Here is a 25,620-nt window from a genome sequence, read left to right as displayed (position 1 = left end):
CCAAAACAAGAGGGCACTTCTGTAATCAGTGCAGGAACAGCCACAGGCAAGCCTCCTCTGCTGATAGACCCAAGCTTCGTCCTTGGCAAGATAACCTGTAGCAGCAAAAAGGTCATGGGGTCACTCACCTCGTTCAGCTTCTACCAGTAGTGGCATAAGAGCATGCTGTCTGTGACGGGAAGAGCCCTGGGGATGTTGGGGAAAGGGACGACATTTTGCCAAGAGCCACCCAGAGCACCCCAGGTGCTTTTTGCACAAGATACCTACATAGCCCCAGGATATCTGCACCCTTCAGTCACTGACTGGAAACTCAGCCAAACAAGTTCTGAAAAAAATCCAGAAAAACTGCCCTGGTTTAAAAATAACATTGCCCTGTGGCTCCCTGCAGGACTATCGCTCTCTCACAATGGGAGAAGCAGGCCTTCAGCCCAGCCATTTCTGTTCACAGGAGGGGAAAAGGTGTCCAACTCTCCTTCCTCAGTGGTGTAAGCTAAAACAGCTGTCCGTAAGGCCCAGGCTACCTCTTTCCATGGCAGACTCCAGCAGAGATGCAAAACAGACAACTGGAAGCAGCAGCATGGGAAAGCAATGCTGTGCCACAGCTCTTTTGTCACAGCTGTCACTAGGTATGCTTTAAAACATGTATTTAAATTAAAAAATTCTCAATGTCCAAATGATACAGCTGTTTACCTTTCCTCAGCTGTTAGAGCAACACCAAGAGCTGTGCAGCCAATCCATTTATTTTAATAAGTTAAGTAAAAATAGCCTCTCATATCCAGCAACACCCTTAGAAGAACCTGCATTTTGGAAACCAGCAGAGAAAGACCAAGTATGTGCTCAGAGCAGCTTCAGGGATACTTTGGCCCAAAGCACAGGCACAGAGTTGCTGTCCTCGGAAAGAGGGAAGAGCTTCCCCACAATTCAGCCCACCAAAGCCCCAGCCCTACTCTCACACTTTTTAACTGCTGGTAACCAACGTGTTAAAAGTCCCCCTGGCTTTACATCACCCCTTTGGTAAAATAAAACCATATGGATTCCATGGATTTTGGTTAAAAGTTACGCACACGTGCAAGGCACAACAGTCCCAGGGTCTCAAAAGCCTGACTGTTGGTGCTGACCCCTGCTCCTCCCCCACCAACCCAAAACGAAACACAGAGACATTTGTTGGAAAATCGCTCCACCGCAGGCACACAGAGTGGGGACTGTGCAGGCAGGGCGTAAAGTGGAGGTGAGCTCCCCACTGGAGGGGAGCTGCACTCAGTTTCCCTTTCAGATGGATTTCTGAGGCTCTTTCTTCCTTCAACACAGTCTAAGTTGCATAAATACAGAAAGTGAGACATTTCTGCACAGAGGCAGGACCATGGAAACCCTATTTCATTGCCCTGCAGAGAAAGAGCAATAAACCCTCTGCCTCCGCCAGCAGCTCCACAGCAGAGCCCCTGCCCAGGGCGGGGGCTGGCGGGGGTCCAGCCTGCCCGGATACCGCACCAGGAGCCTGCAGCTGCAGGAATGTCTGGGACTGGGTGCATGCAGCGTTTTTTAATTGCATGCTTCTGCTTCCACCGTCTCAGTCTGTCCTGGCTGCGTATTTTGGGGGGTTAGTTTCTTTTTTTGTCTTGTCTTTTCTTTCCTATATTCTGCTTTTAAGTGGATGGGGGAGAAAAGCAGCAAGGAGTGCAATTATAAGGCAGACTGTTGCGATGGCATGCTCCTCTGCCTATTCTTAGGCTTCGAAATGACACCCTCCAGGCTGGGTGACCAGAGTCTTACCTAACCCTCATTTTCGTCTAACAGTTGGGTTTTTTTTCAAATGCTGAAAGTTTTCTCTGTTGATAGCAGTGGAGAAAGTAGGGCTCTCAGACAACGCAAACCGGTGCGAACAAAGCTGAAGGAAAACATTTCATAAAACCCCGACGTGCCTGAAAACTTAGCGTGTGGGGAAGACTGTTACAATAATAGCAAGCTATGAAACACACTTTGGCAACCTGTCTTTTACAGCTCAAGAGGCTAAACGCTGCCCATATGCAATGGCTGAGAGCACATCTCAAAAACTGAGCAAGTCCTGGCAAAATCACATGCCAACTACTCAGATACGCCATTTCTATCATTAAAACTCAGCCTGAACAAAACAAAGAGGCACATTCCAACTGGAATACTGAGTTTGAAACCATCACACCAGATTTCAAATGCAAAAGGGGTTGATAAACATGTAATCCCATTACACCCTGACCTTACATCCCATCTGTTTCACTAATAGGTGTGGTTCAGCTGTCTCAGGCTCCTTTCAGCATCCCATAGCATCAGTACTTCTCACAAAAGAGCATCACCAAGAAAATCCCAGTGTTGCTGTGTCACTGAGAATTTTGAGATTTAAAAAAAAAAAAGTTTAATAGGCATAACCTGCAGAGACATATGTCTTTCTGCCAGAAACTGTGTTTATTACTCATGTACAAAAAAAAGTCACTGTCCTTCCCAGAGGCTTCCTCAGAGAGGACAGCTTAACACCACACCTGCTGCTCCAACCCAGTTCCATCAAGATGAATTTGAGGTCCACTATTCAAGCTAACACAGACCGCCTTGGCAGAGCAGTATGAGGGAGCTATTCCAGGTTCAGTTATGCTGGCAGATCTAAAAGGCCAGCCAGGGCTCTAGGGTTCTCAGCAGACCACACCTAACCACAGCAGAAGTCACTTGTTTATTCCTTGCTTTCTCTCCCAAGGGTGATTCTCTGCCTTATTTCTGATCTGCCTGATCAATCAGGACAAACCTCACTTACAAGGTCAACTAGGTTCCACAACTTTATAACAGCTGCTCATTGGCAGCCCAAGCATTGAGCCCTGCACAATTCAAGCTCTCCCAGGAAAGATGGGATTTTTTTTCTACCCACCTCTAAAATCTGTATTGCTCACAGAAGCAGTTTGCCTCACAGATAATTTCTTCTCGGACTGTGCTGCATCTAAGGTCTGTTGTTTAGCTGTAGCACTCCCCCAAAGTTTGATCCCTCCAACAGTCCTTCATTACAAAGTCATCAAATCCAGAATGTCCCAAAGAAGGTGTAGTTCTGCCTCATGGGAAGTGGTGCAAATACTGACAACAGTGTAAAATCTAGTCAAATCCTGCATGGCTTGTTCTCCTCAAGAGCAGATGCTCAGCCACATCTGCTTACAAACCCACCACCTGCACAAGCACTGCTTCTGCACCAATGTTGCTACCAGCTGAGACCAGCTACCATGCAGAGGACTCCCTCTGTCTGCTCAGGCTTTGGCTCCCACCAAGGCAAACCAGTTAGTGGTCCCTCTTAAGAGCATTATTTGATCAAAAGGAGTTTTCCTCCAAAAGCAAAAGTCAGATCAATGGATGGGAAGAACCTTATAGGAGATGCCATTCTAGCTGCTGTTCCCTGCAAATAGCACTACCTTGCACAGAGCACTGCTCCCTTTACTGGTATTATGAATGACATAATTTGTGATTTAATTGCAACAATTTGCCCATTCTGGTTGAGGTCAGGTCCATAGAACTTCATTGAAGTGAAAAATGCACTTCCATTAAGAAAATAAAAAATATGACACGTTTGCAGCAGATCTTTTTCAACAATATGGACAACTCTTCATTTTCTGTAATTAGTCCATAAAACACACCACTGAGGCATGTTAGTATTTATTTTCCAGATAAGGCAATGCAAGAAGTGACCTCCTCAAACTAGAGCAGCATTTGGCATTGGATATGCAACAAGAACTTGAGTATTCATGTATTGGGATATGTAAATCTACTTATCTGTATATATAAGGCTGGAACACACATGCTCTGTCTTCAGCCTCAGGAAGAACCAAAACTACTATATAGAGTAGACGTCTTTAAAGGTTCCCCTTAATGAATAAATTCTTCTTACATTCACAGGATGAGCAATTTCAGCTCTGTCAAAGACTTCACAAAGTTTCTTTGTATGAAGATGCACTTTAAAGATTAATTTCACTGAGTGGTCATCCCACAATCATATAAGGAAAATCTGCAGATTTACTTGGACATCCCATCTGAGTTTGCGCTGTGTACTTGTAACGTCCCCAGGGTGAACTGCTCTTCCTTAGAGAAGACTGCGTGGTTCCCTCTCATCGTGAGCTCACAGATCAGCCTGAAGCATCTCAGGCTATGGTGCTTCTTGATCAGGACGTACTATCTCTTATGATGTTGCAACAACAAAATTTAAATGCCTAGTAGGATTTTGCAGGCTACTTACCACAACCATGAAATCCCTGATGGGTGGAGCTGTCAGAATTACCATAATTCAGCAGAATCAGTCCTGCAGGCTGTATTTACAAGACTGCCACTGTGAGCTCTGGGAGGGCACCAGCAATGATGCTTCCTCCACAGTGTGTGCACGTGTGCGTACTGGGACACACACACTCAGAACTATTCAAGCCTTCCTACTGAAGGGAACATCTGCTTCTGGCATATGATGGTCCTAAATGCCATCAAAAAAAGACTACACCAGTGGCAAAGTACTTTATGATCACCGCGGGCAGCCTCAAACCGAAGTATCTACTCATCTCAGGACTATTTGCCATCCATCAGACACAAAGTACCCAACTTGTTTCTTACTACAAAAACAATCCAGACACACTGAAGCAATTGGAAAAGAAAATTCAGCTGAGGTTCTTTTGGTAAGCAGCCTGACCACTGCAGTGTTGTTTTTTTTTTCTGGTCTTCCATATATAGTTGTGACAACTGCAGAAAAATATTCGCTCGGCCGCCCTCCCATAGCCAGCCGAGTCTGTAACAACACACCCACACCACAGATGTACTCAGAAGTTACAATCCCTCCCTCCCTATTTACACAGCATGACAAGTTGGGATAGCACGGCTGCAGCAGCGTTAGTGCTCTGGCCCTCCCACAAGAGACCAAATCTGTGTCTCCTGAGGAGGGGAGTACCTGTGCAATGCCTAACAAATAGGACAAGCCACTTGGATGCCACCTTAGGTCCAACAGCAGTGTACTTCCCAAGTGGTTCAAGCTCACTGTAGGATCAGAGCTGGCTGGCAACAACCAAAAACTCATAATAGGAACGATTTTATTTTAACAAATAGTTATTAACTCACATTTTAAGCACTGCACAAACAGGGGTAGACTGCAAAACATTTCATGCTTCTGTGTTTTCCTCTTCATATGTGCTTCCATCTAGCAAAATCCCACAATATTAATAAGCAAAATCTTCACCTTCCCTTATAGCTACACATAATCCTAGCTAAGCAAAAGATACACCTTCCACTTATAGTTTCAAAATTTTCTTATAGTTATCTAAACTACATTACTTAAACATTATTTTGCTAACACGCATATGCCACATTCTGATATATTCTGCCTTGGACTGTACACTCCCACCTTTCCCCAAATTACAGATATTTTCTCCAAAGTACCGCACATCAACAGAAACAACACACCAGTGGACAGACCAAAGTTTCTTGCCAAGGTTGAGTACACTCCTTCCCCTGATGAAAAGGGAATCATATTTGGATCTCCAGAGGTTTGCATCACTTCCTAGTAAAAGCACATTTGAGCATTTTTTTTTTTCCAATCAAAGTGAGTGGCTGAGTCAGCTTGTACTACATTTTATCAGTCAGCCTTAGACTGAAGGAAACAACTAAGACCTCCTAGAGGTGCCTCTGACCAGCAGCCCCACCTTTCCAAAGTGGCATTGATACACACAACTGCATGATGTCTGCCAGAGAAAGATAAAAACAACCACAAACTGCAGATAAAGATTCTACTACTAAGTCAAGGTTCATCACACATACACTAGAAATATGGAATAAGAGGAATCCAGTCTCATTTACCAGTGATTCCCGTTTTAAGTGAGATTACAGTTAGTTTCTACTTTCTTAAACCTCCTTCTGGTCAGTTCAACTAGTATTTATTAAAATTTTGAGCTATGAGTCCTCCTTGCTATTTTTTTCCCCAAATTCAGTCAAACTGACTGTTGCCTAATTCTTGCCCTTCCCCTGTCAGTCTGAAACCTCTGAAAATTAAAGTTTGGAGGGCTTTTCAAGAGAGGAAGTTCTGCTATTTAAACTTAGCCAACAGCTGGCAGGTCTGGGTCAGAAACATGAAAATTTAACAATGTAAGCTCCACAAGACAACCAGCATCTACCAGCAAGGTAGGGAGCAGAAGTGACATCCCTCTGCGATACAGTATTGAGCGTGCTCCTGCACTGCAAGGTTTCTAGGGCAGGAGTTAGCTGAAACAGCACACATTTCTCAGCTGCTCTTCTACTTCCCTCTGCCCTCCCCTAGACTCCCTCAACAAATCCTACGGCTGTATCCTTTTCCAATAAAACACTAGAAGCCCTTTTTACTCCTCTGAGTTGTTACACTTAGGTGCTTTCATATGAGCCTGTTCACCAGTCTGAGAGACCGTGCACGAGACAACAGTGGAGAAAACATCTAAATGGGGCAGAGCTGCTCCTCACGTAAAATTATAGAGAATAACATTTTATAACCTTGTTTTCCCTCACTGCCAGAGAGGGACGGAAAAAACTCTTGCCTTCCTTCTTCCCCTCCACCCTTTTTTGTTTATTTTTTTTAATGAACGTCACCACCAGGACAGAAAGTTTATTTGCTAAAATAAAGACTCTGAGAAGTTAACACTGATCTTGAGCATTTAAGTATCCTGTCAGTACACTGCCCAAAAGGTCCTAGTGTAGAGGCCCCACCGTTCACTCCCTAAGCGGGGAACATCCTTGTTTGGCTTGGCTCAGCCTCCTGAAGCGCTGCGTCACTAACTGGAAGCAGGCGGGTTTGCATGGAGCTTCCAAGAAGAGGCTCAGAGGAGGGATGTAAGGCAGGCAACAACCCTCAAACCAAGCTAGGAAGAAACAGGGGACGCCCAAGGAACCAGGTCTTTGCTGGGTTCCTGGCTAAAATGACTTGAAGCGTGTTCTGGGAAAAGAGATATAGTTTTGTCTGTATGTTTACTGATGGCTGGGGCTTAGGTGTCTCTGTGGATCGCAAACAGGACTGCTGAGAGCTGCCATTAGGAGCCTGAAAGCACTGGTTACATTAATTGTGCCCTTGTACTTTACAGAAGTCCTTGACAACCTGTTTAGAGACAAGAAGAAAACCATGAGGGCTACCTCCTCCCTGTTGCTATGAGACACTGCACCAAGCTATATGTAACCTCAGGGCTATTTACACAAGGCTGCTCTCCTCTCCAGAGTCCCAGGAAAAAGATCAGCATCTGCATGAGGACAACTTGTCACGGGGAAAATCCACTCCAGTCTGAGATGTCTCAAATATCTCTGCTTAATGCAAGAACTCTGAAGCAAAGCATTGCAGGGACACATTTTAGATAGCCACAGTGCTCCCTTAAAGCTCACAGACATTGCAGCATGTGTTATGGACTACACTTTTGAAAGAGCTGTTTCCCAGCACCAGTCCTGCACAGTCATTTCTCTTTGGTACATATTGCAGACCACTGAAGTCACAGCCTGGTCTGCACACAACACGTGACACATTCTTGCCCCATTTGCCTCCAGGTTTCTTCACACCTCTGCTTGGTACAGATTTTCTCTGGCGTCTGTTCATTAGCTTCAGATTATCTCCCCAGCTGGGCCTTTGACTTACATTCCTTCCCTGCTGCTAGACTAAACTGACAGAGCACAGCCTGCCTAGCTCAAACACCACAGCTCTTGTCAAAGATCGACGCAGAAGACTGAATCGAGATTTCTGGGACACCTGCCTGGAAGTGCCTTTAAAAGGTTTAGTTAAGAGAGAACATGTACTTGAAAGTCCCTCCAAAGCATTCTAGCAGTACTGTGAAAAGTCAGGGTCTTTTAGAAATCACTCCCTGTTCTTAAGGGGGGAGGGAGGCAGGAGGGGCACACAGAGGGGGAAAAGCTTTACATCTCACTTCTGCTTTTATTTCTATATTTTCTTTTCTGTGTCTTGGCCATAACCCAAATGTCCAACTCCCCAGAGGCTGTTTCAGGGGTGAAGGCAGCAGCCTGGAACAGCAGAACTGCCCCTTCACATAGTTTCTGTATGGGCACACCTGGTCCAAGCAGAGATCTGCTTCTAATCTGCCAACCACGTGCTGCAGTGCCGACTGTTGCAAGGAGCTCAGCTCCGCTACGTATGCCAAGCAGAAATGAGATAGGGAAGCTTCACAAAGATAAACCTGCCGTGCGTCAATCGCAGGAGGAGGCTAAGCACACAGCCAGGCTCCAGGCACCTGGAGGGGTTTAAGGCGTTGCATGTCTTGCACTATTACTCCGCTGCCGCAGGTTATCTTTCCGCAGCAGAATGGCAAAGGCAGTGACAGGAGTACTCCCCCACTCCACAAATTAACAAGTGCTTAAGGACCAGGGTTGCTCATCTGTTTTGTCCTCGGACAGGTGCGAGTGGTGACTCCCAGGAGCACACATAGCCTCAGCCTCTCCTGCTAGACCCAGCAGAGCCTGACAGGATCATCAAGCTGAGGAGCTTCATTCCCAGCCAGACCTGTTGCCAGTGCTTCTCCAGGAGGCACCCGATGCTGAGTAGCAGGTCAGGAAGGGGCCACTTCATAAGTGCAGCAGCCTCCCCCCGACACCAACACATCACAGGTGTGCTGGGAGCTTTATGCCGAAAGGAGAAGCAACACTGCTTTAGAGAAGCTGGGCACTCTCCCAGTGATTGCAGCATTTGTAATACAGCTTTTAGATATTTTCAAGCCACATCTGCTGTCCACACTATACTTGAGTAAAATATTTTTCCTGCTAACACATTCCAAAGAAAAACCAAAACAGCACTACTACTAGAGAAGGTTATGCCATACCATGGAAGCAGTTCAAGGCAGTGCCTTCTGTCTGTCAGCTATCTAAATGCAGAGCACGTCAAGGAAGAAATATTCCTTTTCTCAAAAGTCCTGGGCACTCTTCTCCTCCTGTCTCAACTTGTGTACCAAAATTAAACACAAGACCCCTATAAACTATGGGGAGACTGATCCTGCAACAAAAACAAACTACCAAGCTCATTAAAAAGCTGCAAAAGTTCTGGATAGACGTTAATAAAGTAAGGCCTGTCACAGGCAATGGATTTTAAACTTCCTTGAGCTGGTCATGTAGAAAAGCACAGGCTTGTAGTATCGTGGCAAAAGAGGCACAGGAACAACAACAATCTTCCACTGTTAAAAACTGGGGTATAGCTGGGATCGTATTAGCCATCACCCTCCAGTGGCTCTACCTTTAAAATGAAAGCTAGCAGCTTTCCTTTTTCATCTGGGTATACATCCCATCTCCTCATATGTTCAAATCTATTGGTTTTCCTCATATGTCATCCTAACTGCTTTCCTTTCTTCCTTTCCTCTGCCTTCTTTCACCTGCCTGGGCTGAAGACGCTGGACAAACTGAGACCAGTCAGGTGCGTTTTAGCCAGTCTGTTCCAGACAGAGATACATGGAACACAGGGCCATCTTTGGCACTCTGCTCCAAGAGGGAACTTACATAAAAGCGGTCTTATTTTCTCAAATGTCTTTTTCTACCAGAAATTTTACCCCTTCCCACATGCCTTGTGTGCTGTCTCCTTTAATATGTGCCAAGAGATGTCATGACAAATGCAAGCAGTTCAAAATAGCTTGAAGAGATTAAAGCATTTATTTAAACTTCACTGAAATCAATGCAGTTTAGGAGAATGATCAACTGCTGTGATGCATTTGGAAAAATTAAAGTAGTCATGTAGGGTGCTCCTGTATGTTCTGCCCTGCAGTATCCAGAGAGTCAACAGGCACAACAACAAAGTTTTACAGCACGTAAAACTAGAAAGGACTATGAAACCTTCCTAGTCTGACCCTTCCACATGTCCCAGACCACTATGTTTCCCTGAGGTACTCTTTTATAGGGTCTGATAATTTGTCCTTTGTTGAAATATAACTTCCAGGAAAGAACATGGGTGTGCTGCAAAGATGAAGAAATTAGCATTTTCCCCCATGTTTTTAGCCCTTTTTTTTCTTGTTATGCTTTCCAGTTCTTCTATATCCTTTTTAAAGAGTTGAACTCCAGGAATTTGACACTATGTAGTAGCATTGGTTTCACCAACACTGTATACTGAGGTTAAACAGAGAAATTATTTTGAAAAATATGGATTTTATTTTTTTTTCCTTCAGAATCACCCTAGCAGAGCACATGGAGTTGCTTGTCTACTCTGAACACTAGACTATTTTCCAAGTCCTGATTTTCAATATGCAGTCACCTGTCCTGTAGGTACAGACACATTTTTTTTGTTCCTAGACACAAAACTTGCTGCTGGATGATGGATTAAGCTCTTGAGAAGCCTTCTGTCTGGTACCTTTTTGCAAAGAAAAAAAAAAAAAAAAAAATCTATCCTCTGTCACCAGTTGTCCATTAGCAACTATTTTGAGTCAACCCTTTGATTTCACACATTTTGTGGGTTTTTTTTTTTTAATCAATACAATGAAATAAATATCTAATTACTTGCAAATGTCTCTATTTGCTTTCAATTTTTTTTTCATCTCAAAAAATGAAATCATGTTTGTCTGACTATATCTGCTTTTCATAAAATCCTACCTACTGGGATTAAGTCATATCTGTATCCTTCCACTCACTCTAACTGTGGAATCCTACAAGAGCTTTTTTTGTACTTTTAAATACGTTTGCTACTAGGATCTCCTGAGCATAGTTTTTATTTCCTCCCCTTTGCTCTTTCTTAATAAATTTAATGTTTTCAGACATTTCCTGATGATGTCATGACCCAACAAAAATCAGTGTCAACAAGCCAAAATTCTCCTCTGAGACCTTTCACCTTATCTGGATTTCCAGTTATCCAGATTTGTTAGTTCCAAGAAGTTTTGTAACCTGATTACTGACAATGGTTAATTTTCATACTACACCATTAACAAAGTCCCCTTTCTACCCTTACACTTGCCAACATTGTCTTTTCCCCTTGGATATTCTTAGCTGATCATCAACAGCTCCTCCCTGCCTCACACTGGTTCTTTTTCACTCTTTTCTAACCTTAAGTATTACTTGGTGCAAAAAGAGGAAAGGTATTTTCAAAGGACATTAGCAGTTTAAAAAAGGAATAGCATAACGATAGCTTAAGATTCATAATCCCCTTCACAATGATAATTTTATTCCAAGCACAAAGCTCTGAAGGGATCTTGCTGCGAATACAATGATAGCCATTATCTGTGTGTTACAAGAGCCACAGCTGAAACCAAAGTTTTCAGAGACTCTCTATTCTGGTGGTGATACTGAAAATTACATTATATACATCATATGAAACTGAGAAAGAAGCCTCAATAAATAGTATTAGCGTAAGCTTAACAAACTCTTCTGATCATATCACTTCCGCATCCTCTTCCAAACACCTGTTAAAGCAATACGCATTTAATGTTTTCAATCTTTCCTCATAAACCAGCTATTTCAACCACTTACTTTTGCTGTCATTCTTTGAATTCTCCCGAACTAGCCTCTTTCAGATATCCAGGTGTTAAGAACTGAAAAGCCCACAGACACACCATTGGCATACTGACACCTACATGCCCCAGGTTTCTGTGCATCTCCCCAAATTGTACTTTTCAACACCTTAGTCACCACTACAGCAGTGGCACAGTTAATTGGCCATCCACAGTCATAACCCTGGCTGCTTTGATATACGGACTTTGCAGCTTTCTGCACTGAATAACTACTTCTGTCATCTCTTCCCCTTGGCCTTCAGCAATCTGCAAGTTCCTGCAGATTCTTATTTCTTGTCTGTATTTCCAACCTCCTTTTTTTCCCCCTCAAATACCTGTAAATTTGAAACAAAATCAAATTACTTCATAGGCTCCTTGTAGCTCTGTCCCAGCTACCATATCACATAATGTCCCTCTGTTGTGGTTTTGTTTAGTGGGGGGGGGGGCCTAAGGTGGTAGCTTCTGTAGGAAACTGCTAGAAGTTGCTCCCCTTTGTCCAGTGGACTCAGCCGGGCCTAGGGCAGACCTGCTGCTGCCCAGGGCTGAGCCAATTGGTAGCAGAATGTTCTGTGATAACACCTCTGCGATAACGTATTTAAGAAGGGGAAAACAGGGGAAAAAAAAGATGTGAAGAAGCTGAGTGGGGGTAGAGGCACAAAGGGAGTGGCGCAGGCCTCCTGGGCCTTGCAGGCCTCCCTCTCTGGTCTCTCGCCAGCAGGCTGACTGGGCCCGACTCGGCCTGGCCTGGCTGCAAGAAGTGGAGAGGAGATGAGCTGGATGATGTGAAGATATTCTGAGAGGCATCTGCCAGCCTGTTGTGAAGAACTTTTCTTGTGAGAGGAACAGCTGCAGATGCCAAGGTCAGTGAAGAAGGAGGGGGAGGAGGAATGCAGCCCCTGGCCAAGATTCCCCTGCAGCCTGTGGTGACGACCATGGAGGTGCAGGTTGTCCCCCTGCAGCCCATGAACGTCCATGGAGGAGCAGAGATCCACCTGCAGCCTGTGGAGGACCCCACGCTGGGGCAGGTGGACACCTGAAGGCGGCTGTAGCCCGTGGAGGGCCTGCTGGGGCAGCTGTTCTGGCGAGACTGTACCCCGTGGAAGAGATGACCCACGCCGGAGCAGTTTCACGAAGGACTGTGGCTCGTGGGTGGGACCCCACAACGGAGCAGGGGAGGAATGTGAGGAGTTCTTCCCCTGACAATTAAGAAGTGGCGTAAAACAACGTGTGATGAACTGACCGCAACCTCCATTCCGTCCTCCCCCCTGTGCCACTCCGGCGGGGGGGGGGGAAGGTGGTAGAGATAATGTTAAGCTCAGGAAGAGGGAGGGGTGGGGGAGGTTATCTTGTTCTCTGTCTCATTATCCTGCTGTTTTTAGTAATAAATGAATAGTTTTTCCCAAGTCAAGTCTGTTTTGCCCGTAATGGTAACTTTAAGGATTTCTCCCTGTCCTTATCTCAAACCTCGAGCCATTTTTCTTATATTATCTCCCCCTATTGTCTCGGAGGGTGGGGGAGTGAGAGACTGCATAGTCTGGTCCAGATCGGGGCTGAACTACCACACCCTCTGAAACACTGAAGCCACATCTTAAAACCAAGCAGTTTTTTTCACCCCCAGCTAATCTCGCCAGAAAGCTGTTCCAAGCAAGGTACTGAGAAGAGGATTTTCTGTATGCCTCTCTTCCAGATCTTTTTCATTAAAGCTAACAAAGATGTTAAGGACATGAAACGCCTTTAATTTTAAATTTTTAGAGGAGAAATGAAGGCATTTACTGCACAGTTTTCAAGGTCAGTGCCACAGTTTATTGGTCTTGATCTTGCAGATGTAGTTTTGTAGTTGAGAAAAAACAGCAACATCCTACCTCTGTGGTTTTGCAACATATTTCTAACAACAAACAGGCAACAGCAACAGGGAAACATTCTTAAGTCCCAAAGCAGACTCCCTGCTGTGCTTTTTCAGTGGAGAAAGATAATAGTTGATAGAAATTCAGCTGAAATTTTGCTCTGAATTAGCACAGCCAAATGAGAGCCACAAGTCACTCTGGGCAAGTACAAAAGTAAGACTTTTCTTTCTCTTTTAGTCCTTCTTGTAAGCGACAGCATCTACTGAAAGTCATGAAGAACAAACTAGCCGAACAGAAACAGAACTGCAAAAGCACTGAGGCACGAGGAGGAGACAAGTTTTGCATTCAGAAAGCTCGCACCTTAAAAATAGTGCCAAAGCTGATTTCTGCCAGGCCTGTGACTTTAGCGAGTCAAGTCTGAGCGGTGCCTTCCAGCTGCCGGCAGCTGGCTGGGCACCTCGAGGGCAGAGCTGCGGTGCAGCACCCTCGTACATCTGGAGCCCTTCTGCAGCCACCAGTTCCCGCCCCCCCTGGCTCCCTGGACAGCTGTTGTCATCGATTTTATAACTGTGGGCAGGAGCATCCCAGGGCATCTCTGCTTTGGCTCCTTCACAGGTGCTGGGAGGGAAGGGGGCTTGCAGACATGCAGGCAAGGGGGAAATGCTTTCTGATGAGAGGAAGGGCAGATGGCCCACAGCCAGCCAAAATGGACATCCCTAAAGAGCCTTCAGTCCCCCGCAGCATTTCACCACTGAGCACAGAAGGCATCAGAGCCCTATGTAGGCAGGATCAGTTTGGTTTTCTTTTCTTCTTTAAAAAAACCCCACCTCTAGGCTTTATGCCTGTGCTCTGAAAAATACAGCTTACCAGCCTGCCCCAAACACCACAGCAGTCCCAACCCTGAATCACACGCACAGCTGTGCAGGGGGGATGGCAGAGAGGAGGAGGGGAAGGGAGCAGCAGCACTGAGAAGCTGGAGTAAGACATAGCATCAGTGCTGATGACTAGGCCAGTTACACCCGTGATGAGAAAGACAGATGTTTTGCAGAAAGTCAGCTGCTGCCTCGCATTAGGAGGTATGAAAGCAGACAGTTTAGACATCATATTTTCCTCAGTCTTCCTCCTCCTTTGCTAGCCAGGACACATCCAAGAAAACCAGGGATCTGGCTGCAAGAAATAAGGACCTCCTTCATCTTGGTTGCCCCTGAAGATCTCATCCCGTCCGTACTATCACAAGCCTTCCCCAAAGGCAACAGCCATATTGCTGCTTTCGCTGCGAGAAAAGCTGCAGGAGCAGATGAGCTCTTTACTGCTCTTAAGTTCTACACGTACTCACACAAATCTCTCCTGTGGGTACCAGAAGCTCCATAAATGAAAATACATGTTTGCAGATAACTCACATAAAATCAAAACATTGCAAGCAGATTACTGAAGCTGACAGAAGAATCTATAGGGGACTGGGAAAAAAAAACAGCTTTGGGATAAGCTTCCCTTTATGCACAGAATTTGTTGCAGGGGTGAAGGAACAGAGACCTGCTTGGTATTCAGGGCTTGGTTTGTGGGTTTGGGTTGTTTTTTTTTGTTGGCTGTTTTTCAGGTTTTAGGTCTAGTCACATGAGCTACTACACAGGGTGGTCTCTTCTCACACCTACAGCTTCAAGGTTAGCCACAAAAAGGAAATAACACAGGTAGTGGCCAATCCTTAGAGATATGAGCTTGCATAAAGACAAACAGCCTTGAAATAAATGGTGTAGGCTCTTATACAGTCATATATGCCAGAAGAGTAAGTAGGTAAGGCACCCAGAATTTTATCAGGAAAATTCTGAACAAAATTCTGGGTGCATAAACAAACTGCAAGTCTAACATACCACTCTGTACATCACCTGTGCTGCACAGAAGTAAAACATATGCACAGAAACAAGCATTTGTTCAGGATAGCTGGAACTCAGTTCAGCTTCCCTTCTCCCCATTTCAGTAAATCCAAACCAGAACTGAAAGAAACAAAAAAAAAAACAAAAAAAAAACCCAAAACCCAAAAGCATTGCTTCTGTGAAAGACCATCAGAAAGAACAGTTTCCTGACAAAAATCAGCAAAACCAAGTGGCCTCCATCACTCAATAGTTTAATGGGGACATGAAAAACTCTGGGATCAGACTACTGCCTAGCAATGCCACATCTAAACTTGAGCAAGGCAGTGCCTTGGGTCCAGAACTGCTCTGAAAGGAACCACAGCACAGCTCCAGCTGGAAGGGGGCTCAGATGGTCTCCAGCCCAGCCTCCTGTGCAAGCAGGGTCAGCACTATGCTCAGACCAGGTTACTCAAGGCTTTATCCAGTCAGGTCTTAAAAACTTCCAAGGAAGGAGACAGTGCAGTCTCTCTGGGCAGCCTGCTCCAGTGCTCAGCTATCCTCAAAGAGAAGTAGTTTTTACTTACCAGACTGAACCTCTCTCACTTCAGCTGATGTCCATTTTATCTCATTCTCCTGTCTGCGGTGGTGTAAAGAGCCTGTCTCTTTTTCCAGTCTTTTCTACCGACCTTCGCTTCACAGCATCCAAACTTTGGAGAGGGAAAATCAAACAGGACACTTCAAATTTCAGCAAGCTAAAGATGCTTTCCTTGCAAGGGGAAGTAACTTCCCCCCTCTATATTGTAGATTAGCCCATCTCACACAAGGGAGTACACACCTCACCTCTGCAGGCAACCTCAACTCCAGCAAAAGCTGGGAGATGAGTGCTCCAGGGTGTCACCAAACAGCCAGGGCTTGTCCTGGCCGAGCTGCAGGAGAGGAGCAAGCCCAGCATGTACAGCTCCAGGTGAACCACTGAAGTGTATTAGCAACATTGCTCTTTGGCCCCACGCTACTGGGGAGAAGCCTCCACCAACACCAACTCACTTCCCTCCTGCACCTCTACTCAGGACACACCAGACTTCACAAGGCAGGAGGCCCAAAGCTCCCCAAGAGATTATGAGAGCAGCCTGATCTCTATTTCCCACCCCATATGACGAACAGATTGCGTGAAAGAACAAAGCCAGCCCCAGTGCTGCTGCAGGGGAATGTTTTTAACTTGTCAGAGAAGAAAAAGATGAAGTGGATGCCACATTTTTCCATTAGATTTTTGCCTGTCACCACAGCAGAGCCAGATCACATACAGAAGATCGAAAGCCAGTCAGCAGCAGATGGGAGGAAAAAAAAATTAAATAAATAAAATTAAAAAAGGAGTAGTTTCCAAGACAGAGTGAAGGCACAGAGAGGTCACTGGCACTATTAAGCTACACATTTGGATGGATGGCAGCTATGGGAACAGCTCTGGTAATTCAAGTATATCCCATTTAACCAGCCTTTCCTTATTTTCTCACATTGCCTTCTCTACTTCCCCAACTCCACCTCATGAGAGGGAGCGCCCCTTATCTGACAGAGCCCCCCTTATCTGACAGAGCATTTATATCCTTCCTGCACACATTTAACACCAATATAACTCAGTTCAGTGACCCTCTTTTCTGCGATCACATACTGTGTTTGACAGCTCACAGACAGACAGAATGACAGTCCCTGCTATAAAGAGCTCAGCGTTTCAGACTGGAGAAAGCGGATGCGATGGCCACATCTGCTACGCCTTATTAAACCTCACCATTTCTGAGCTGTCTTCTTTACTGCCTGCTACTTGCTTAACTGAGGTGAAAGAGTAACATATTTGCCAATAAAAATGTGGCCCAAAGTCAAGCTTATTTTTCCACACACTTTTTCTGTCACTTTTATACAAGACAAACAATCTAGCATCCAAGACAGCCTCCACTTTTCACCCACACTCAGCATCATGGAGGGGGTGACGGTACCATCGACCAGATCCAAGATCAGCACTTCTTTGAACCTCTGGTCTGTCCATTTCTCTGCTATATATCCACACTCTTTTCAAACAATCCTTTTTCCTTTTGAACAACTGCCTCCTCCAGGTAATCCCCTTTCTTTCCAGTGACATACAAATAATAATCCACTGGTATCAAACAAAAACACACACGCACACATCAGGATTACATCTAAGCACACCCCAGACTATTCCCACTGCACATTCCTTTAGCCTAGAATGCACTTCCACCACCCCTTCCCCAGCCAAACATTCCTACCTGCCCTCTCACGTCAGCACCAGTACTTGGGCTGCTACAGCGTAAGCTGTGTCAGGAAACTGATACCCCAAAAGCTAATTCCTTGCAAGAAACTGATTTTACAACTGGATGAGCTCCCAAGCAGCTGCCACAACAGCCCACAGTTACATCCAGGTGCAGAACTGCACTGTCAGGTCCTGTCACCCAGAAAAACCACAGCCACAGGGCATCCAGATAGTACCGATTTCTCATCTCCAGGATTCAGAGAGAGATGAATAAGAAGTAACAGCAGAAATGAATGTGTCCTCCCTGGAAAAACAGACGCAGAGCTCTACCGTGAGAGAGCTCCTCAGGGACTGGCCCAGAGCCCATCTCCCTTGGAAAGAGGGGAGCTGCTCTAAGGAATCAGAGGAGTTAAATGGAGGACCTTGTAAGCTCAGGGTAGGCAGCCAATACAGCCTGCGAAAAATGCCACCGAGCTAGGTTAGTCATCCTATCTGAGTGGCTATCAATAATTGCTGAAGTCTCACCCACAAAATGATCTTTCTCCAAAAGGGAGAGAAACAGTCCAAGACAGAGGAAACAGATGGTGGATGTTTAAACCAAGTATTACAAAGTGACTGGAAAACAGGTTTGGAAACATGGGGAGGAAGGAGCACAGACAGGACTAAGGACAGCAGGGCCTTGAAACAGGTATTGGGATACAGCACAAAAGAGCAGCATCTACCTGCAAGTGCAAAGCTAGCAAGATAACTTGCCTGGTAAGAGACAGAGGGCTACTTTCAAAGGACCCCCTCTTCACTTTCAAAACAACAACCAAGTATCTCAGAGGTACCTCGGCAGCTGAGGCACCAAGAGAAAGCAAGCCCACAGTGATACAGACCCCCCAGCTCTTTGGAGGGATGAGTAGCTAGGAAGACACAGTACAAGCTAAGTACCTCAGTCCTTACTCACAGTCCTGCGTAGGTCTGCAGGAGCAGGGCCACGGCAGTCACGTTGCTGATAAGGTGCTAGCTCACGAGGCAGACATCCCCCTGCTCCTGCTGTAACAAAGCTGAGCAAGTCCACTCTGGCATAACTCTGCAAAAAGCCTGCTGAGGTAGGCTTACAAGCCCCCCAAGGCCAGGGGCACCGTCTTGTGTCACCACAGCACGGTACTGCTGTGCACAGTAGCTCCTAATGCGCTGAAGCAATTTTATTCTGCAGTAGTTACTTCACTCCCACAACTGTCAGACAGCTCAGACATAAAGCAGCTTTGCCAGGTGGTGTCATAGGTGACAGCCACACAGCAAGGCGCAGAGACAAGCTAAGAAACACTGGTCAAAGGCATCTTTGCTTTATGTTTAATTCTATTTGCCACAGCTGCCGTAAGATGATCTCATCTCCCAGTGTACAAGCAGAAGCGTGAAGGCAGACTTGCAGAGGAGGAGAAGTAAGGCACAAATGAACTACTGCAGCTGAAGTCACTACATCAGACGGTGAGAGGGGCACGAAAAGATCAAATGAGACTGCACATCCCCATCTGGGATCTGCAGCTAGTCAGATCAGCCTCCTCCACAGACACAGACAACCCTAAAAAGTGAGACTGCTTTAATAAAAAACTGGTCACGCCCATCCCCCAGGATAGTGGAAACTTACTTAACCCCCAGCTATGAAAGACCCCAAAGAAGGGACTCCTCACAGTTAGAACAAAGACCTGCAAAGAGCACAAGTTACTCCCATCCCTGTAGACAAGTTCAACAACTCCAGACACAGGAAAACGCTGTCTGGTAACGCTGTGAATGAAATTCCTTTACCCTAGCTATCACGCATGACCTGCTCCATGCTTAACAACTGGCTTTCCAAAGTAAGGAAACATTTACAGAAGACAGTGCAGATAAGCCACATCCATCAGGGGAAAAAAATAAATAAACAAACAAACGGTGTTTTTGTACATTAAACATCAGCTCATTCTTATCTACCATGCTTCAAAATCAGTCCCAGGACAGACGAACATTTTTTCCAGCTCCTGTCCTCACTGCAGAAAAAGCACTTCACTATGCAGTTACAGCCAGTCCAAATGAAACTAGCCAGCAACTCAATACTCTCATTTTTCTAATTTTAACTGCCTGAAAATGGGAGGGTAAAGTTTCAAAGTATCCCACTTGTGTTTATCTCAGCTTTTACAGGAACTGGAGAACATTTAGACCCACTACAAGTACCAGACGTCCCCCAGCAAACAGGACAGGTTTTCTTATTTAAATTTGCTGTATGTATTGCTGTTCAGCAGTTGTGACCCTGATTTTTTTTTTTAATATGGAAAGTCATTCTCAAAATTTAACATTACTGCTTTCTACCAAGTCTGTATGCAACTATTCAAAAAACTTTCTTTCACATTTCCCCTCTGTATTGGAGGATTTTGGCAAAATCCTTGAAAGCACTGACTTTAAAAATATTTCACCTAAAATTAGCTGTATAGAGAAGAAAGAATGAGAGAGTTCAGCTTTCTTATTAATGGGCAACAGGCCAAACTCCACTTTCAAATAAATGAAGTACCATTCCGCTCACCAAAATAAAAAAAAAAAAAAAAAATAGATCAAACTACATTGACACCAGATTTTACAGAGAGTTACACGCAGCCACCACAAAATAAGATACAGCCAGCTCCACATCCATACATGCTGGGGTAACTGCAACTTTTAATTAAATACACACAGATTGTAAAAATCATCCACTCAAATTAACCATTGCCACTGTTGTACTTTGAAAACTAGAGGCAGTCCCTGGCAGCTCGTTCAGAAGCAGCATTTCTGCAGAAGTCATCAGAACACAAAGTAACAGCGACCATCATTTTTGTGGCAGAGGAAATGAGTCACAGCAAGCTCCTGGTGAGGTTCAGAGGCTTGTAATGAGCAACTTTTATCCGAGTAAAGAAGGCTGGCTCCAAGTTTCCCCAGCATGTCTTAGATGACAATCACAAGCCCAAACTCCAGCATCAGTGAACACTAACCTTCAGGGGCAGACTGCTTTGGTTTTACTCTTGCGGACAGACAGCAGTTTGGTAGCAGAGGCCTGGGATACCTCCTCCACTCATACGCTGCACCCATATTCCAGGGCTGAGCTGCCCACAGCATCACCAGTGACACGGCAACAGGCTTGCTGAGCTCAGACACCTCCGGACAACAGCATCAGCAATGTGATATTTAAGGCATTTCAGTTTTTTCATATGAGCTTCAAATTCAACAGTCAGGCTCTTTAAAGAATAAGCAATTTGGGCTACTTAACATTTGAAGTATCATCATTAAGACACGCGGGACATGACATCTGGGAATTCAGTCCTAAATGTTTAAGCCAGCCACTGCCCCCACGTACCTGCAGGGCAAGTACAGGTCTACATCTGTCATGCCAAGATTACAGTCATACTTAGATGCAGCTGCATTTTGCTATCACCTGGTAGCAGTAGCCAGCAGTTAAAATAACCATGAAAAGGGGGGGGGGGGGGTGACACTGCCTCCTCACTACTAAATAAAGAGTTTTTAAATGTCAAAAGCTCATAAGAACCATCTGCTTTTCATTTCCCATTCACATAGCTGACGTTTCATAGTGTGTTTGTCAACAGACTTATCGATCTGCATCAGATCTGGCATTGGTCACTGAAGATGCCATCCCAGCTGGGCCACATACAACTGCAGATCAACTCCAGCGCAGAACCACGACGGCAAGCAGAGCTCTCCCACTTCAAGCCCTTCTGCATGTTACGGGAAGTAACAGCAGCAGCAAAGAGGTGAAGAGTTTGCAACCTGGCCATGCTTCTGCTCCCTTTGGGAAGTGGCAGGCTTTGCACTTCCTTTCTGCTCAACTGCCAGGAAGAAGAAAAAGCAAATAATAATAATACCTTGCACAGTGCCAGAGTACAGTATTACTGACACACAATCATAACAAGCTACAGGGCATATGAAGATTATAAATGCAGACACGTCACATATACCACGAACGCACCTCTGTGAAACCTTTCAGCTTTTTCTTAGATGGGAAACTAAGCCATTCTGGAAAAATAAGCACTATAAAGTTATCTGGCATCCAAGTGATTACTATAAACCGTGAAGACTTTAATGAACCACCTGAAGGACTGCTGCCTGCTGAGCTCCTCGAGGTCCTGGTTTCTCCCAGTACAGACGATGACATCACCAGCAGAGCGAGGGAACCGCTTCTCACGCTGCTTCAGGCACTGGTGAAATCATCAGCTGTTGAAGAGAAATGTAAATCCCTGGGAGCCTGGATTTCAGCCCCAGTAATTAAGGCAGGCTGGAACAGTTTAAAATAGAGGGCGAGTTCTTAAGTCTATGCATGCTTTCACACTTGTCTACTAGCTTCAAATCAAACAGACCCACGAACAGCCTCTGTGCTCGTAAAAAAAAGTTAAAATTTAACTTAAAATACACAAAAGGCAGCTGGCACAGAATCCTCACCCTAGCCCGTCTGTGCACATGGGTCCACCTGCGGAAGGACACTGAGCCTTTTTCCTGCTTGTGAGCTCTCCCCTCAATTGTCGTCTTCTCCCTCCTCCCTCTCACCAGTCCAGCGCATGCTCCTAGGGCTGTGTGACTATCCCAGGCACCTTCCCTGAGCCCACTCAGAAGTTTTCCCGATTGCAGACTCGTGCATCCAGCTACGGGACACCTCAGGAGCATGCAAAGACCAGAAGATGCCTTAGGGCACGTGTTCCTTAGCCATGAGGACGACAGCACAGGCAGCGGGTACTCACGCAGACAGAGCATAGGAGGGTCTCCTCATCACCTTGATCTTTTCTGAAACACCCTGCAGTAAGTTTACAAACACAGCAGATCCAGCTGGGTCAAACCAGTCCTCCCAGATGGAAAGCATAAGTCAGGAAAAGAACAGATGTTTCATCCAGAGGGAGTTATTTTGTTTGTTTGTTTTTAAAAAATGCTTGTATGAAGCTTTGGCCAGAGGTAAATGGAGAACTTGTGTTTCATTATATCAAGCACAGTATTTTCCTCCATGCAGCAGGATGAACTTTGCAAAAGAAAAAGTTAAACAGGCAGAAACATGTGCTTCCTGCTCCTCCCACTGAGAATGATAATTTCAGAAAAGGTTTTCCTTTAAGGATCCTACTACCTCACTACACCTACTTTATCCATAGCATTTCATTGCTTTTATTTTTTTACTGGTATCTTGTTTTGGAAGAATTCCAAAACCAACAAAAAAGACACAAAATTAAAATTAACTGTGAAATCAATAAGATGGTATAAGGAAGAAAAAAAACCCCACACAAACAAATCAATGGTACATTGTTACTCCCAAAGGTGGGTCCCAGCCCAAGGTTTTGCAGATCCAGCTATGCACCGCCTCTTGCAAAACACACACCATCATAGCACTGCTTCACCATGAGCATAGTGAGGCACTGGAACAGGTTGCCCAGAGATGTTGAGGATACCTCATCCCTGGAAGTGTTCAAGGCCAGGTTGGATGGGGCTTTGAGTGGCCTGGTCTAGTGGAAGGTGTCGCTGCCCATCGCAGGGGGTTGGAACCAGATGATCTTTAAGGTCCCTTCCAACCCAAACCATTCTATGATTTGAAGCTTAAAATCGCCAATAAAACTTGAAAACAGCAGAGGGAAAAGCACCACATTTCCATCTACCAAACAGCCAGGATGTTCTGTTTGTCAAACTACACTTAAAACAAAGTCTCATGCTCCTTGAAATAGGGTAGAAAACACACACATCTGTGTCACTACAGCCAGAAATTCTTGCCCAAGCGCAAGATCTCCTTCAGGGCACTAATTAAAAAAAAAATACAAGAACACTACAGAAGAAAACAAAAGTTAAGAGCAGCAACTCCGTTCTTATCACAAGGATCCAAACAAAGCAGGACGAAGTATCCCAGCACAACTGTAAAGCCCGAGCAGGAGCACTCTCCGAAGAGCCTCTTACTTAATTCAAAATGTTCCTCTTGTTAAAGACTGTGTCTTGTTAAAGAAAAAAAAAACACAAGAAAACAGCTGCTTGAAGGAAGAGTTGTTATGTGTTCCTGCTGGCTCTTGAAAAAAAAAAAAAAAAAAAAAAAAAAAAAAAACAAAACCAAAACAAAACAACCCACTGTAAAATACGATTGCTTTTCCCCAGATCTACCAGAAGACACACATTGCGCAAGGGAGCCCAAGAGTTTTCAAAGACAAAGAAGTCAAGCAATGTTTAAAGACAGTCACGCGTGCAGCGGGCTTGCTTCCTGCTGAAACGAGGTTTGGAACTTGTGCCGGACGCAATCCCGGATCAGTAAGGCCACCATGTACTGCACGCACCAAATAAGATTTTCCTTGTTTGCTTTTCAAGACTAACACCAAGATCTCCACACAGCACCAGCACCCTGCCTTGCCACACACGGCACTGTGGGATCACCGCTGCTCCCACAAGTAGAGGTTGGTCCTTCTCTGTGGGGTGACTGCATTTGCACCTCACTCTCCGAGGTGAGAGAAAGAAACGCAGAGAACCCACCGGCCCCTGCCAAGCCACTCTGCCACAGGCTGGCCACTACCACCACATTACACAAGGTCTCCATTTGAGCACGTGCTCGACAACTACACCGAGCTTTGCACAAACAGCGGTCCAGCTCACTTCCACTTAGAATCTGTGCCTACGCAGCTTTATAATATATATACCTATCTCTGTGCCTGCAAAAAGGCTCCAGATAAACAGGGAAACAAGAGAGCTGAGAAGATGCATCTCCTTGGGACTGTCCTAACTATGTATTTTGCACAAGCCAAAATATGGAGATTCCAGTAAAAGAAACCCCTCCAAAACATCAAAACTTCACGTGCTGGCCCTCAAAACCACTCAAGCAGGGACTTCATCATCATCTTTAGAAGATCCCTCGTATCACGCCTACGAGATCATCAACTTCTCCAGCATCAGCGCGATGGCCAACAAGCAGGTCCCGAGCACGGGAGGCCGAGAGCCCCCCGGTTCCTGACGTCTGTCCGTCTGCCCCAGGGCTGTCAGGACAGAGACCTTCTGTCATCTCCTTCCTGCGGGGGGGGGGAGACAGTGCCCGGACGGTCTCGCTTTGGCGGAGGAGACCCCCCCGGGAGAAGCAGGCAGCGCCCAGGACGAAGGGGCGTCCCCGGCCGGCGGGAGGGCGGCCTGGGCTGGGGGGTGGGCGAGGGGGGGACGACGGAGAGAGGGACCCCAACTGCCAACGGCTGCAGCGGGTGGGCGGAAGTTGTGACACCCCGGCCCCAACGCCTGCCCGGGGGCGCCTCGCTCGCCCGGGGTGGGGGGGCCGGGCCCGGCCGGGGGGGAGTCCCAGGGCCAAGCGGTGATCGAGCACCCACTGGCCCAAAGCCCGCGGCACCTCCACCCGCCCGGCACCGACCCCCGCCTCACGGGGAGGCCCAGGCCGCCCGGCACCACCCCTGCCACGGCCCCCCGAAACGCGGCCGCCCACGGGGGGCGTCTCAGCCACGCTACCCCCGCCCTGCCGACGGCTCCGGCCCCCCGGCTGCGCCCCCTCCTCCCCGCCGCTCCTCACCGTGTGGCACAGCAGGGTGTCGGGGTCGGCAGGCTCGCACAGCTCGCTCAGCTTGCGGTCCCAGTGCAGCAGCAGCGGCGCCTGCTCTCCGCCGCTCTCGCACACCTCCATAGCGGCCGCAAGCAACGGGGCACCCCCGCCGGTCCCCCGCCTCCACTGTCTACCCCCTGCCCACTGACGGCGGCCGGCTCACGCCTCACCGCCCGCTCCCATGGGCCGCGGAGTAGCTCCGCTCTCCTGCCCAGATGCCGGGCCCGGCGCCCCGCTGAGCCGCGTCCCCGCCGCCGCCACCGGGAGTGCGCGGGCGCCAGGGCGGGCGGGTGACCCCCCGCCAGCTGCGCGCCGCGCCCCCACCGCCCCGCGGACGCGCCCCGCCCCCGCCCCGTCTGGCCCCGCCCCCGCTGCCGAGGCCGCCAATCGGAGACGAGGAGCGCTGCCGGCTGGAGTGCCGCGCCCCAATCGGCGTTCAGCCCCCGCAGGGCTCCAGCTGTGGAATGTGGGCGGGCGCACCCCCGGCGCGTCACGGCGCCGGGAGGGGAGGGAGACCAGCCTGCCCTGTGCGGCCAATGGAGCATCGAGGGCACCGGGAGCGACGGGCGCGTCAGCCAACGCGGCAGCGACAAGACTGCAGCAGCTGCGCGTCGCCCCGCCCCCGCCGCGTCCGGTATTTGAAGGCGGGGGCCTGCGGGCGGGGGTGGGCGGC

The 25,620-nt window shown here is 46.9% G+C and overlaps 1 protein-coding gene across 2 annotated transcripts in view; it reads right to left on the bottom strand.

The window, feature by feature from the left end:
* Positions 1–25,094, bottom strand: part of CREB3L2 (cAMP responsive element binding protein 3 like 2) — an 85,527-nt gene extending 60,433 nt beyond the window's left edge. Inside the window, exon 1 of one of the 2 annotated variants that reach the window (XM_086754956.1) lies at positions 24,918–25,094. In XM_086754956.1, the coding sequence (XP_086611082.1) occupies positions 24,918–25,028 (111 nt within the window). In that variant the 5' untranslated portion in view covers positions 25,029–25,094. The remainder of the gene's footprint in view (positions 1–24,917) is intronic. The other variant, XM_086754950.1, reaches the window with a different exon arrangement.
* Between the last annotated feature and the right edge of the window lie 526 nt (positions 25,095–25,620).

The sequence above is a fragment of the Chlamydotis macqueenii genome, chromosome 1 (genome assembly GCF_036417535.1).
Source record: "Chlamydotis macqueenii isolate bChlMac1 chromosome 1, bChlMac1.mat, whole genome shotgun sequence".
In the NCBI taxonomy this organism is placed as follows: domain Eukaryota; kingdom Metazoa; phylum Chordata; class Aves; order Otidiformes; family Otididae; genus Chlamydotis; species Chlamydotis macqueenii.
The sequence above is the reverse complement of the archived record's forward strand: the minus strand, read 5'-3'. Positions and strand labels throughout refer to the sequence as shown.